General features: G+C 44.0%; 1 protein-coding gene across 3 annotated transcripts in view; it reads right to left on the reverse strand.

The window, feature by feature from the left end:
- ITGAL (integrin subunit alpha L) overlaps positions 1-14,013 on the reverse strand; it is an 87,341-nt gene that overhangs the window by 71,259 nt on the left and 2,069 nt on the right. The window contains exons 3-4 of one of the 3 annotated variants that reach the window (XM_053260796.1): positions 13,493-13,522; positions 8,564-8,707 (exon numbers count right to left, since the gene is read on the reverse strand). The exons of 1 other annotated variant lie outside the window; for it this stretch is intronic. In XM_053260796.1, the coding sequence (XP_053116771.1) occupies positions 8,564-8,627 (64 nt within the window). In that variant the 5' untranslated portion in view covers positions 8,628-8,707; positions 13,493-13,522. Of the gene's footprint in view, positions 1-8,563; positions 8,708-11,642; positions 11,935-13,492; positions 13,523-14,013 lie in introns of those variants that run through there. One more of the 3 variants, XM_053260795.1, reaches the window with a different exon arrangement.

The raw sequence follows: 14,013 nt of genomic DNA on the forward strand, positions 1-14,013 counted from the left end.
AAAATTTGAATCAATCCAGATTCAATGGCAGCAGTTTTGAGCTCGAATCAGATCAGGCTGATTCCATTTGAACTCAAATTGGATTGAAAAATTCATTTCGTAGACATCTCCAGGTAGCAGTGGACAGTGAGGTGGTGCCTGTGGTGCAGTACTTACTGCCCCTGTGCCTCTCCAAGACCCACACCTGAGGTAAGTGCCTCACATTGCCTCATGGAAGTGCTGCCCCTGAATTTCAGTCGCTTCAGGATCCGGGATTAATAGAGCCAACACTCCCCCCGCCGTGTTTTGTTTTGGTTTTGGTTTTTGCAAGCCTGCTGTAGAACAAGCAGATATGGTAGGAGAAGCTTTCTCAATCAATAATTTCCTCCATTTGTGGGGAAAGTGTCAGCAAAGAAATGCCACGCTCTAATTATTGGAATATGCTGGCTACAGCCTTCTCCATAAATCCTCATTTAAACGGCAGTCCAGGCATCATTTTCCTTCTTTTCAAAAAGCTCTAAAAGGATTACCAGCCTTTCAGCCAGCCATGGTACCTGTGTCTTCCAAGGGCACAGGTGTAAATGGGTGATAATGCTTCTCTCTATGTCTTTAAAAGCTTTGCCTGTTGATTTCTGAACATCAGGCTGTTGTTAAAAATCCAAGAGCTGATCTTTCTAGAGTGATTCAGTTGGCAACCCTGAGAGTTTTTCTTCTTTTTTTGGCAACCCCTAGAGCTGAAATACTTTTACCTAATCCCAGATTTATTTACCACATTTCAACTCCATCTTGCCTCCAAGGAGCTCAGGGCAGCATGGAGAAGTTTTATGCCATTTTGGCTACAAAACAAACCCCATTAACATATCTGAGATTTCAGATCTACAGTATTTTGGCAAGGAGCATCCAAGAACGACAAAGCAAAGTGCAAAATTTTGCCATACACTTAAAATGCAAAGCAACATTGTGGTCAGTGATAGTGGATCAGGGGTCAGGAAATGTTGCCTCTGTTCACCAGCATGACAAAATATTTTACTTGTCAGATGGTTCCTTGAGTTTATTGGTACATTACTCGTCAGGATTTTTTTCCACTTGTCAGGCATAATTTTTGACACAGACAAGGAGACTACTGGAGTTCCTGAGCCCTGTAGTGGCTGCCAATTTGTAAATGCATGCATTTTGGCAAATCTGGAATATGATTTCCATAACAAAACGTGGGCCCTCTGTAGAGGACTAGATTACTTTCCTCACTTCTGCCCCCTGCCAATAAAGCAATTTCTATAAAACCAACCAATCCCTGCTTCAATTTCCATGTCTTTCATTCTCTCCAGAATCCATCAAAGTAAAATCATCTAATGCAAAACAAGCAAACAAATACACAAGTATTTCGAAGCCTTGCTAGATGCCAGGGTCCAGTCCTTTCAGGACAGGGACATCATTAGGGGTGATCCATGGGGCACAGGCCCCAGTGAATTGATCAGAATCCTGAATCTCCTCAGCCACCTCCCTCCTCCCTGACATCTTCCAGAGAGGAAGCGCAGCTGCAGAGGAACCTGCACAGGGCACGGGAGAGAGCTCCCAGTCCCAACCTCACCTGGCTCTCTGCTGCTTCCATCTTCATAGCTCCTGTACTGAAGACTTAAATATTGAAGACTTCACACACACACACACACACACACACACACACACACACACACACACACACACTTATTGCAGGGGGAGGGCATGATCAAGTTTCATTATGAAAAAAGGTGGCTTGTGGTCCTGGGCCCCAGATCTTTTAAGTATCTAGCAACACCCTTGCACCCTAACCAGACTCCACACCCTGACCCGGGGGGTGGGTGGAGTGGGAAAACGTGACCCTCCAGATGCTGTTGAGCTACAACTTCCATCATCTCCAGCCACAATTTATTGTGAATGGGAATGGTGGGAGTTGTGGTTCAACAGCATCTGGAGGGCCAGGTTTGCCCACTCCTGTCCGCAACAGAAACCCGTGGACTCTCCATCCTGGCCACCTCAAGCAACACCCAAGAGACGGGAGAGGAGAGCTGGTCTTGTGGTAGCAAGCATGACTTGTCCCCATAGCTAAGCAGGGTCTGCCCTGGTTGCATATCAATGGGAGCCTTGATGTGTGTGAGCACTGCAAGATATTCCCCTCAGGGGATGAAGCCGCTCTGAGAAGAGCAGAAGGTTTCAAGTTCCCTCCCTGGCTTCTCCAAAATAGGGTTGAGAGAGATTCCTGCCTGCAACCTTGGAGAAGCTGCTGCCGGTCTGTGAAGACAATACTGAGCTAGATAGACCAATGGTCTGACTCAGTATATGGCAGTTTCCTATGTTTCCTATGTTCCTAGACTTCAGAGGCCTTTGCCCACCCAGTGCAACCTACCATGAAGAGCTGATCTAATCATAAAGGGTGCAGGGGCTTACTCTCTGGGGACTGGCCTGGCAGGGGGTGCCAGGCCAAAAGAAAGTAGCCCAGTGTTCCAAATGGGTGCAGCGTGCGCATAGTGGTGGTGGTGGTGGTGTCATGCCAGCTGGTCCCATCCCATTGTCTTGCGTGACCTCTGTGGATTCTATCTGCACAGGAGCCTACCCCAACATGCACAGGCTCCAACTGTGCAACCTGCACCTTGCAAACATGTCCTCAGCCTCCACCACATGAACATGGTATGGGGCCATTGCCCAATGGTAGAGCATTTGCTTTGCATGCAGATGGTCCCAGGTTCAACCCCAGCCTCTTCAGGTAGGGCTGGGAAAGACTCCTGCTTGGAGCCCTGGAGAGCCAATGCAATACTGAGCTAGATGGACCAAGCGTTTGACTCAGTTTAAGACAGCTACCTTTACTGTGGCATCCAGTTAGAACATCTAGTCAGGACTAGTGGATTACTGAAAGACATCAAACAAGCCCCATGACTAAGCAGGGATTTGAGATATTTCGCGTAATAGAAACACCAGGTTCTTAGGGTAGCCAGGTGACCAGAAAGAAAACAAGCTGGCCTACTCTTAGTCCTAGAAGAGTAGCTTGACAGACAGAAATCAGCAGGCGAATCTTTCCACAGCCTGGAGAAAAGCATTATTCTCCCCTGCCTATCTCTACGCATCAAACTGCTATTCTGTTCATTCAAAATGTATTAATTAATAGGCCTAGCTGTCCTAAAAGTAAAACTGGCTCTTAAATCTTGAGAAGGGTGGGAATGCTCAGAGGAAAGTGCACTTTGCACGTTTTCAGAGTCCCTCTCTTGCTTTTATATCTTCGAGGACCAGCCCGTGGCCACAAAACAAAGTGATGGATCTGAGCTCACAGGCTGAACTCACATAAAGCTCAAGTGAAGCAGCCTAGACAAATATTCTAAAAGGACAGATACATGTATAAAAATAGCACTATCCGTGACAGTCACTAGGCAGGGGCAGGGACGGATCGGGGTGGGTGGGTGCCAGGGTGCCTGTGAATTTGGATCCAGATCGGCAGTTCCTCGGCGGCAGCAGCTTCATAAAAAGGGTTAACTTCACTTTCTGATGCTATCCCTGCTCTTTCCCAGGAGGGGGGGCAGCAGCAAGCAGCAGCCGCCTGATCTTTCCCCCTGCGGTCTTGTGCTCCTCACCTACTCTGGCCCGCCTCTGAATGCAGGGGTGGATCCAGGATGAAATTACAGGGGGTGCAACAGGAATACTCCCCCCACATATTAAAATATTGGGGCTTGGATTTTCTCTCTCTTGCAAATGTGCTATGCCAGGGGTGTCAAACTCAAATCTCGTGGTGGGCCAGATTGGATTCCAATGAACTTCTGGAGAGCCACACATAGTATTACGCCACCTTCTGCCACCTCACACCACTTTCTGTCTTCCTCTTTCCCCACTTCTCTCATTCTCTTTCTCCCCCTCCCCTGCCCCTTGCCCTGCCATTTAAATTGCTGGATATGGAGTTCCAGTGCATTGATATTTTGCACCAACTATTAGTAATGACCACTAGGAGCATTGGGAGAAGAGATAGTGAGTAAGGGTCTCCTTACCTGTCCCTGCTTTATCTCTACTCTATGACCCTTGATAGGACTCCTCAGGTATTTCCTGTGAGAGTCAGATTCCTTTCCTTTCCTCTTAGAGAGCAGATGGAAACATCTCTCTCCCTCCCTCCCTATTCATTATGCAGTTCTATAGATTAGGGTTAGGTCTTTCCTATCCAAAGTTGTACTTCACCAATAAATCTACTTAGTATTTAGTTCTACAAGAATCTCCGCCTTCTCTATATAGCTGCAACAACTAAACTTTGCATTCTACTCTGTAACTGGAGTGTGAAGCTTCTTTAGTGCTCTGCTAATTAATCGGGGTAAAAATTACAACCCCCAATGTAAATTAGCGGAATGCACTACTTTTTACACCCAAACTCAGAAGAATATTGAATCTTTTAAAAATTATTTTTAGAAGAAATTTTGAACAACACACCTGCCGATACCAGATTTTGGACATATAATCCTGCCACTCTCCCCTCTTCCTCTCTCCTGTACAGAGGTGTTGCTAAGTACTTAAAAGACCCAGGGCTTGAGCCAACAGAACCTGCCTGGGGCCCACAGCCTCCCCACATTTTAATAATTAAACTCTTTCATGCTTTCTAAAGGTATCCAACATTCTCCTCCCCACTAGTTTACTTCACCGCTAAGAATTAATCTCCCTTTTCTCCTGCATCAGGTTTCTCCTGCAATCAATATGCACCCACTGTTTAGAACCAGTGTGGTGTAGTGATTAGAGTGTTAAGCCTAGGACTGGGAGACTTGGCATTCCCCAATCAGTCATGAAACCCACACAGGGCACTTTCCAGACTAGCTGCTCATCAGCAGCGAAATGCCTCTGTTGGGGCAAGTCGCATTAGGGCAAGTCGCATAAACAGCAGGGGGAGCAGTCTCACAGCAACTAACAACCCAGAAAAACAGCAACTTTTTCACGCTGGATATACGAGGTCCTTGCTCTGTATCACAGCGATTAAATTCACAACAAGGCATTGGAAATGTGAACGGCACCCTGCTGTCTGCATAGGGACTGTGGTGCCATGATGTACGTAGTGCCTTTCCGAGATATGTCCTGACCCCATTGTAGGGTCCAGTCTGGGAAGCACCCAGGACTTTAGGTGAGACACTCTCTCTCTTTCTCCTCCAAACCTGCCTCACAGGATTGTTCTGAGGATAAAAATGGGGAGGAAGATCATGTACACTACCCTGAACTCTTTGGAGGAAGAACAGGATATGTGACATAATAAAATATATTTGTGTCTATAACAGATACGTATTTATATTGACTTTTAGCCACATGCACTCCAATCCTCAACATGTACACTCGGAAGCAAACTCGAACAGCTTTTTTACACCTCTCACAGCAGCAAGCAGCCCACTTTGCATTTTGTTTAAGCAAAAAGCATAAACTATAGTGTATGTCTATACACCACAGTGTACACTTGTCTATACACTACAGAAGGAAAGGCCACCAATTTGATTTCAAAGAGGCACTTTGTGTTTTGCTGGTCGAATGACCGTACTAATAAAGATTTGATTTTATTTCAAACAGGACAGCAGAATGTCATATATGGTTACCCCAATTTCTTAGGATTTAAAGACAACCAAGCATTTCACTGACAAGAGAGTTTTTAAAATGAGTTTCTTGTGATCTGTTTTGCAAAGCCTTATTTTGAAGCAAATGTATAAAAATAGACTTGGTGGTGGAGGAGGCTTAATGTTCATTTTAGCAATTTGTGAAGCTACTTTCAAAAGGTTGGGGTATTTTAATCCATTACAAGCTTATTAAAAAGACAATATGTGTTATTTATATATGAGCTACTGTTACTAGCACAAAGCAAAATAAAATAGTAATGATTATAAGGGGAAACATGTTGAGAAAGAACCGTTTCCTCACATTTTTCTAATTAAGCCATCTTTGTTGCTAAAAAAGCAGCATATAAATATACTTAATGGTGTGTGTGTGTGTGTGTGTGTGTGTGTGTGTGTGTGTGTGTGTGTGTAGAGAGAGAAACCCCAGAGGCGTATCTAGGGAAAATAGCGCCTAGGGCAAGCACTGAAATTGCGCCCCCTGTCCAAACATCTGACACCCATCTTTTAGATAACTTTACTATAATATCAGCTGAAAAATATAAGCCAAGCTCATTAATCTTTTAAAATTTCAAAAACTATTTAGCAGTGGATGTAGCCAGACCAAAAAATGCTGGGAAACTACAAATTTCAGTATGCTGGGGCTCATGAAATACCCAAATACTACTTGGAGGTGTACTTGGAAAACTAAACAGAAGTGCCTATCTAATTCTCTACTATGCATTGTAGCATCACTATTACATAAGTTTTAAAAATAAATGGAGAATTTGGCTTTTCCCAGATACTCTGAAAATAATTAAAGGATATGCAGAGTAAACTGTGTCACTGCTTGGAATATATTCTGGTATTTCAGAAAGACAGTTAAAATGAGAGAAAGTGAGCAAGAAACTCCCAGTGGGCCTTAATACTAAGGATTTCACACTGATTCAAAGATAAACTCACCATTAATAGCCATATTATTAAGACACCACATTTAACTCACTTATCATAAGAAGCAAAGTAAGAGCAAATGAATACAATCCTAGCTCATATGTTTCAGCTCAGTATTCACAAGCCCTGATTCTCTGTACATAGTGCCAAACTGAATATGTGTACAGTGACATATTACATTAATTTTTTTAACCTGTAGCCCCTTCAGGGCGCTTCCTATAGGCCGTGGGAGGGGGGCATCTGCAGAGGTTACCCCTCCCACTGCTGGCCTCTAGGGCCTCGCAGAGACCATTTGAGCATGTGCTGTGGCCATTTTTTAAAATAATTGTGTGTTGTTTTTTTTAAATGGCTGCTGGAAACAAAATGGCCACTGTGCATGCTCAAATGGCCTCTGCGAGACCTGGCATGGCCTAGGGCCTCACAGAGGCCATTTGAGCATGTGAAGTGGCCATTTTGTTTTTGGTGGCCATTTTTTTTTTTTTTAAATAATTTTAAGAATTTGCGCCCCCCTTCAAGTGGCTCCCAGGGCATGTGCCCTGCCTGCCCTACCCTAGATACACCCCTGTACAGAGACCAGATTAGAGCTATAAGGAGTTTAGTATCTTCAGGAACAAAAGGCAGAAACAAAAACAGATCCATTTTGTTAGAGCATTTCTTCTTCTCATTCTTAAATTTTTTTTTTAATACACTTGAACTGACTAATTTTCCACAAGAAGATATATTGTTGGGATGGAGAGGGTTTTTCCAGCAACTCCATTGTCCTCATGGCAAATTGCAGTACATCCAATGATGCTGGCGAGGGAGTGGGGTGCATTTTGCTGCCCTGCTGGTCCCCACAGTCCTTCACCTGAGATGACCACCTCACTTGGCCTCATGAAAACATTACCTGGACATGATAGAAGTGTATAAAGAAAGTGGACAGAAAGACATTTTTCTGCTCATACTAGAACTCAGGGTCATGCAATGAACTGATTGACATGGGCTCCAAGACAAACAAAAGAAAGCAGTTCCATACACAATGCTAGATGGGCCTTGGTCAGATCCAGCAAGACTCTTCCTGTGTTGTGACCAACATCGGGATTAAATTCCTCAGTAGTATTTCACAGCGGGGAAGCAACCTGCCTAGAGAGCAGGAGGCTGTTGGTTCAAATCCTCGCTGGTGTGTTTCCCAGATTATGGGGAACTCCTATATCAGGCAGCAGCAATATAGGAAGGTGCTGAAAGGCATCATCTCATACTGCGCGGGAGGAAGGCAATGGTAAACCACTCTTGTAGTCTACCAAGAAAACCACATGGCTCTCTGGTCGCGACAGCACAATCTTTCCTTTTAAAAAAAGTATTTCCTCAGCAGTTACTCTAAAGGACTGCCAAGTTTCAATAGAACTTTCTCTAGTACATTTCATTAGGATGGCAGTCCACCACTATGTACAGCATCTAGAAACAGCCCCTTCTGGAGGAAGCATGGGCCATATGGATGGACAGGTGGGTATGACCCATTCTAGCAAATCTGCTTCACTTGCAGAAAGATTGCAAAATCAGTTTCTCCCGCTGCATAAAAAATAAGTTTCAAACCTTAACATGTTTTGAGTTTCAGACCTAGGGTATTTTGGCAAGAAGCATCCAGGAATAGGGCACCAAAGTACAAAAAGTTGCCATGAACTTGGAATGCAAAACCAGGAGTCAGTGACTCTCGGGGGACACATGCTTCTGGCAAATTGGTTCTGGCAAATCTGGGGATATAGTTCTGTCAGCAAAAGGCAGAGCCTTCATGGAGGACTAGATCCTGTTCCTCCCCACTGCCCCTCAAATAAAACAATTTCTTTTTATTATCTGTTCCTGTTTTAATCTTCAGGTCTTTCATTTTCTTCATAGTCATCCTCTCTCAAAGTAAAATCCTCCAAGAGGAAACAGCAGCAGCAGCAACAAGAAGAAGAAGATGACGTGTTTTCAGGTCTCAGTGCATGCAGACTGAGATCCAGTCCTTTCACTCAAACCAGTATCCAAACCCTCTCTATCCTGGCCACCTCAAGCAAGAGACCCTAGTTCTTTGCCCACTCAATGCAACCTACCGTGAATTGCTGATCCAATCAGAAGGGTCAGGAAGTGGAATGAAAGCGGCACACGTCCGGCCATGGTGGAATGACATAAAGGGTTCAAGGGTTTACTCTCTAGAGGGCATGGCTGGCAAAGGTGCCAGGCCACCAGCTGAAGTGCTAGATAAAGCCAAGAGAGAGGTTCCAGCAAAGCAACTGATTGAGTCAGAGCGGAAGTCAAGTCTTACCCCTTCCCTTCTGCTTCTTATATTTCAAAATTGTGTGGTCTACAAGGGAGGTGCCTATTGTGTGGTCTACAAGGGAGGAGTGAAACATTGTGGGGAGGAGAAAAGATTGAAGGTGACAAGTTTCTTCCTGTCTTTATACCCAATGGTAAAAGAACAGATCAGGTGACCTTCAAGCAATGAGGCTACATCAGCATATATTCTCCAACTGGGCAAAGAGGCACCTCTTAAAGTGGTGGCTCTTCTATCTTTAGCAGAGGCAGAGCAACTGTCTCTAGTATAGCGTCCCTCCAGTGGTTGCTGCTGGTGTGCCTCTTGTGTTTCTTTTTATAATGTGAGTCCTTTGGGGAATGGAGAAACGTCTTCTTCATATTCTCTCTCCTATGCTGCAAACTACTTGTTCAGAATAAGAGCTTTTCCATCTCTGGCTGCCTTCAAGAAAGCTCTTAAGAAACACCTGTTTCTTCAGATTTTTTGTTTTTAAAAATGTTATGTTGTTTTAACTGTTTGAATTACTTTTAATTGTTTTTATGGTGGCTGTTTTTAAAGGTCTGGATGTTATGCAAACCACCTGGAGATGTTTTCTATCAGGCGGTTAATAAATATAATAAACAAACAAACAAACATATAAATGACTTTGAAAAAAGTGGAATGTCACCATCACAGGAGACAGAGAGAAATACAGTTACAACTGTGGCATCCAGTTCCTGTGAATGGATAAAAACAGAGTCTTGTAGCACCTTAAAAAACATCAGATTTATTTAGGCTTCTGTGGACTAGATTTATTTAAGCTTTATCAAATTTATTTAAGCTTTTGTGGACTCTAGTCCACAAAAGCCCATTTCCTTCATCAGATTCATGAAGCGCTATTCTATATACTGGGGAATAGAAAGGAAAATATGGCCAAAAGTGAGGTCAAAGAGCTGGAAGACAGATTTGTGGTCATTATTATATGAAGCAGGCCCATCCTTTAGGTGGGGCGAGCGGGGCGAGCTCACCCAGCCCCACGCTCTCCCAGGCCCTGTGGCCAGGCCCAAACACCCCTGTACTTCCTGTCAGCCGCTGCTCTGCACCTCCCTCCCTGCTCCATGAAATGAAATGAAAGGAGTGCTTCTGTAGAGGAAAATTCCCTAGTAGCTTTAGGATTAATTTAGCACATAGTGCTAAAGAGTTCCATTGCCTCCCTCCTCCTTTGCGCAAACAGAGAGGAGATTGAACTTCTCAGCCCCACACAAGCTGGATACTAAATGAGAGGCCCATGTGCACCCTGATTAAGCATCAGGGTGCATACAAACCTCTTATTTAGAAACTAGCTTGGCTTGAGAAGTTCGAAAGCCTCTCTCTTTGCGCTGGAATGAGGAGGGAGGAGATCGAACTCCTTAGCGCTCCTTTCATTTAACTTCACTAGTGCCCTGCTGTGTATCCAACATGGCGGGGAGTGGCAAAGGAGTGTGGCTGAGGGGGAGTGTTGCTCACCCCCACCTCGCACCCTCCTAGGGACAAACAAACAAATGGATATTTATATACTGCTTTTTGATAAAAGTTCTCAAAGCAGTTTACACAGAGAAAACATGCTGTTCAACATCTACATGAAACCGCTGGGAGAGGTCATCGGGGACTTGGACTGAGCTGTCAGCAATATGCAGATGACACTCAGCTCTATGTCTCCTTGTCACCTGATCCTAGGGAGGCACTGGATGTCCTGAATCGGGGGCTGGAGGCCGTGAAGGGTTGGATGTGGGCTAATAAACTGAGATTGACTCCAGACAAGACAGAGGTAATATTGGTCAGTAGGAGAGCCAATTGGGATGAGGAGATTCTACCGGTTCTGGATGGGGTTGCACTCCCATTGAAGGAACAAGTACACAGCTTGGGGGTATTGCTGGACCCGGCTCTGCTTTTGGAAGCTCAGGTGGAGGCAGTGGCCAGGGGTGCCTTTGCATGGCTTCGGCTAGTGCGCTAGATCTCCCTTTCTTGAGAAGGCAGATCTGGCCACATTTATTCATGCCTTAGTCATGTCACGGCTGGATTACTGTAATGTGGGGCTGCCCTTGAAGAATATTTGGAAACCGCAGCTAGTGCAAAATGTGGCAGCTAGGATTTTATCTGGAGCTGTCCACCAGGATCACATCATACCCATTTTGAAAGAGCTACACTGGCTGCCAGTTTGTTTCCGGGGCCAATTCAAGGTGCTCCTTTTGACCTTTAAAGCCCTTAACGGTTTGGGCCTTGGATACCTGATGGACTGCCTGCTCCCAAGGGTTGCTGCCCACTTGACAAGGTCATCTGAGGGGGCTCTGCTCCAGTTGCCGACAATGAGGGAGGCTTGGCTGTCATGCACAGGGGACAGGACCTTCTCTGTTGCTGCCCCCAGACTCTGGAATGCTCTCCTGGTGGCTATTCGCTCCTCGGTCTCCATCACGGCTTTTAGAAAGCATGTGAAAACTTGGCTTTTTACTCAGGCTTTTATGTGATTGTCTCTACTGCTGCTTCTTTGTATTTTGTATGGTTATTTTGTGTGTGTATTTTAAAAAATTTTCTAGTTAGAGTTCTGTTTTTATATTTTATCTTAATATTTTAATTATGTAATTTTTATAGTCTTGTTTTAATTTTTCTGTGTGAACCACCTTGGGATTGTTTTAATGAAAGGCAGTATAAAAAGTTAACAACAAACAAACAAACAAACAAACAAACGTGAAATAGAATAAGATATTAAATAAATATATAAATAGAAGACAACTCTGAATTTAAGACAACTCCCTCAAAAATACAGGTTAAATACTAAAACCAAATAAACTGGGGAAATTAGTCTTGGATTCAGGTAAATACAGTATTTAACATGTCCTATGTCCTGTGAATGGATCTCTTACCAATTTTCCAGACTGGTGTCAAGGATTTGACAAAAGAACCTCTCAAGGAAGGTCCATAACAAGCACTTTTGCAAACAGAAGGTCTCAGGTTAATCGCTGGCATCTCCAACCTCCATGGCTGTGAAGATTTTCCTGTCTGAGACTGTGAGGGGCTGCTGTCAGTCAGGGTAGACAATACTGAGCTAGATGGACCAGTGGTCTGGCTGGTATGAAGCAGGGTCCTATGCCATCTGTATGTTCAACCTCCATGTTGCTTTAATGGCTGTGGATGTTTCCTAAATGGGTGGGCCATTTATTGGCAGGGGGTTGAGGGTGAGGTTTCCCTCCAAGGCTCCGGAGGGTGTGTATAGGGTGTGTGTGGCAGTTTGCCCTCAGAAAACAGAAATAGAGACCCAATGTTCACATAATGTTAAGGGAGGATCGGGAGGCGGGAGGGAGAAGAACATTTAACAGAAAAACCACTGAAGGGGATGGGTTAAAAGCCTGTCCTTAAACCAGCTCCCTGCACTTGTCTTCTGAAGCAGATTGTGGCCATTGTGACTGCATGTTCTAAAAAGAACAAGAAAAAGCAAAAGCGTAGGAAACTTAGATTCACATTATTTTGGCACTTTGGCGGAGGGTCAGAGAAGCAGAGAGAAAAAGAGAGATGGAGAGAGCGATTGCTCAGACGATTTTAGCTGACGAAACTGGGAGAGAAAGATGTGGGGGAGGGGCTTCCCAAGTGGCTGGTGGGGAACTTCCTGCCTGCTGCCGGAGTGTCTTTTTGCCTCCATTTCAGTTCTGCTTGTACATTTCTAAATAAAGCTCATGGCACCACAATGCTATACTCTCCAGCAGGTTTCCCCAGTCAGAGGCCTTTACAATGGAAGGAAGTGGTGTGTGTTGGACAAGTACGGACAAGAGAATATAAGCGCGTATAAGTATGTTTACGCATAAATAAGCATAAATGAGAATAAATCTGGGCTGTCTACATTGCTGCCTTTTATTGTGGTTGATGATGGTTCCTTACAGTTTTTCCAACCTTGGCTTGTTTACATGACAGGCTTCTGGCCAATGTGGTTATAGAGGAGGCGGGGTGTACCACCTCCTGCTTCCTATTGAAGCATTCACCTGTGCCCAGGTCCGCAAGAAGTACATGTGTGTGCATGTGTGCTGTCCAGTAATATTTTCAAATTCTAATTTTAAAAAAGATTATATGATGCTCTTGCATGAGAATAAGTGCACACGGGGACAAGAATGTTCCATTTTCCATCTACTGGCATAGATCACGGTGCTAAATTTAAAACAGCTTTTGCGATCTCACTGGTTGGGGGTGGGTGGTAAGCCCTGATAACAGATGTTGCACATGCACAGTTCTCAGTGTTATCTCCCTTATTTATCGATTCTTTGTGCTTTTGTGCAAGAGCACCAGCACCCAAGTTCATTAGGATGCTTGAGCTACTTCTAGGGACTAAAGCTCCTTTTTGCGGTTTCACTAGGGACTGGGAGCCAATGGGACAGGAAGGCCGAATCTTCTCTCTCCCTTGCTCAGGTTGGGTCACAAAATACAAAGTGTGTGGATGCGTGCTGTCAGCTGTTAATTTCTTTCTTTTAAAAATATCCCTGTTGCTTATGTATAATACTGTAGTATCTGGACACAAGATCAATAGGATGCTCCAGCTACTGTCATGTAGACCTAAATTCAAAGCATGTTTCTCAGTATCCCTTGGGGCAGGGGGAGGATAGCTCTCTCTTCTGCCATGTGTGCCCCTCTGTTGGCCAATGGAGTGATACAAGCAAAGCTATTATTACCTTTCTTGCTTTCAGAGAGGGGAAAACTTTTATAGGTAAATAAATAGCCATTCACCTACCTAATTGTCTGCCTCCCCACTGAGAGGTTCCTGAAAGGAGAGGTAATATTACAAGGAGCACCTTGTTAGGTTTTAAACAGAAAGATCCCTTTATTGTAAAGCAAAAACAAATAAAGCGAACTGTAAATAAAAATAAAAGGGTAAATCAAAGTAGGGTACACCCAGCATCTCTTTCACATTTTTAATCACTTAGCAGTAGGGCCCGTCAAAAAACAAAAAAACAGGCCTTTAATCTTCTGATGCTAATGAGAATCCAGCAAAAACAGAGTCGCAGCTCTGGGGACTCCTCGGCATTTTATTTATTTACTTATTTATTTACTTAGTTATTTACTTATTTGAAACATTTAATATACCGCCCACTCCAAAGACTCTGGGTGGTGCACAAAAACATGCAAAATGAGACAACATTAAAAACTACATTCTAAATTAAAAACTAAAGTAACTAATAAAAAAAGAAAAAAACAAACAGGTAAACTACAGGGCAAATGCCTGGAAAAAAAACAAAAGTCTTCAATAGAGAT

This window comes from Hemicordylus capensis, chromosome 6 (genome assembly GCF_027244095.1).
Source record: "Hemicordylus capensis ecotype Gifberg chromosome 6, rHemCap1.1.pri, whole genome shotgun sequence".
NCBI lineage: Eukaryota > Metazoa > Chordata > Lepidosauria > Squamata > Cordylidae > Hemicordylus > Hemicordylus capensis.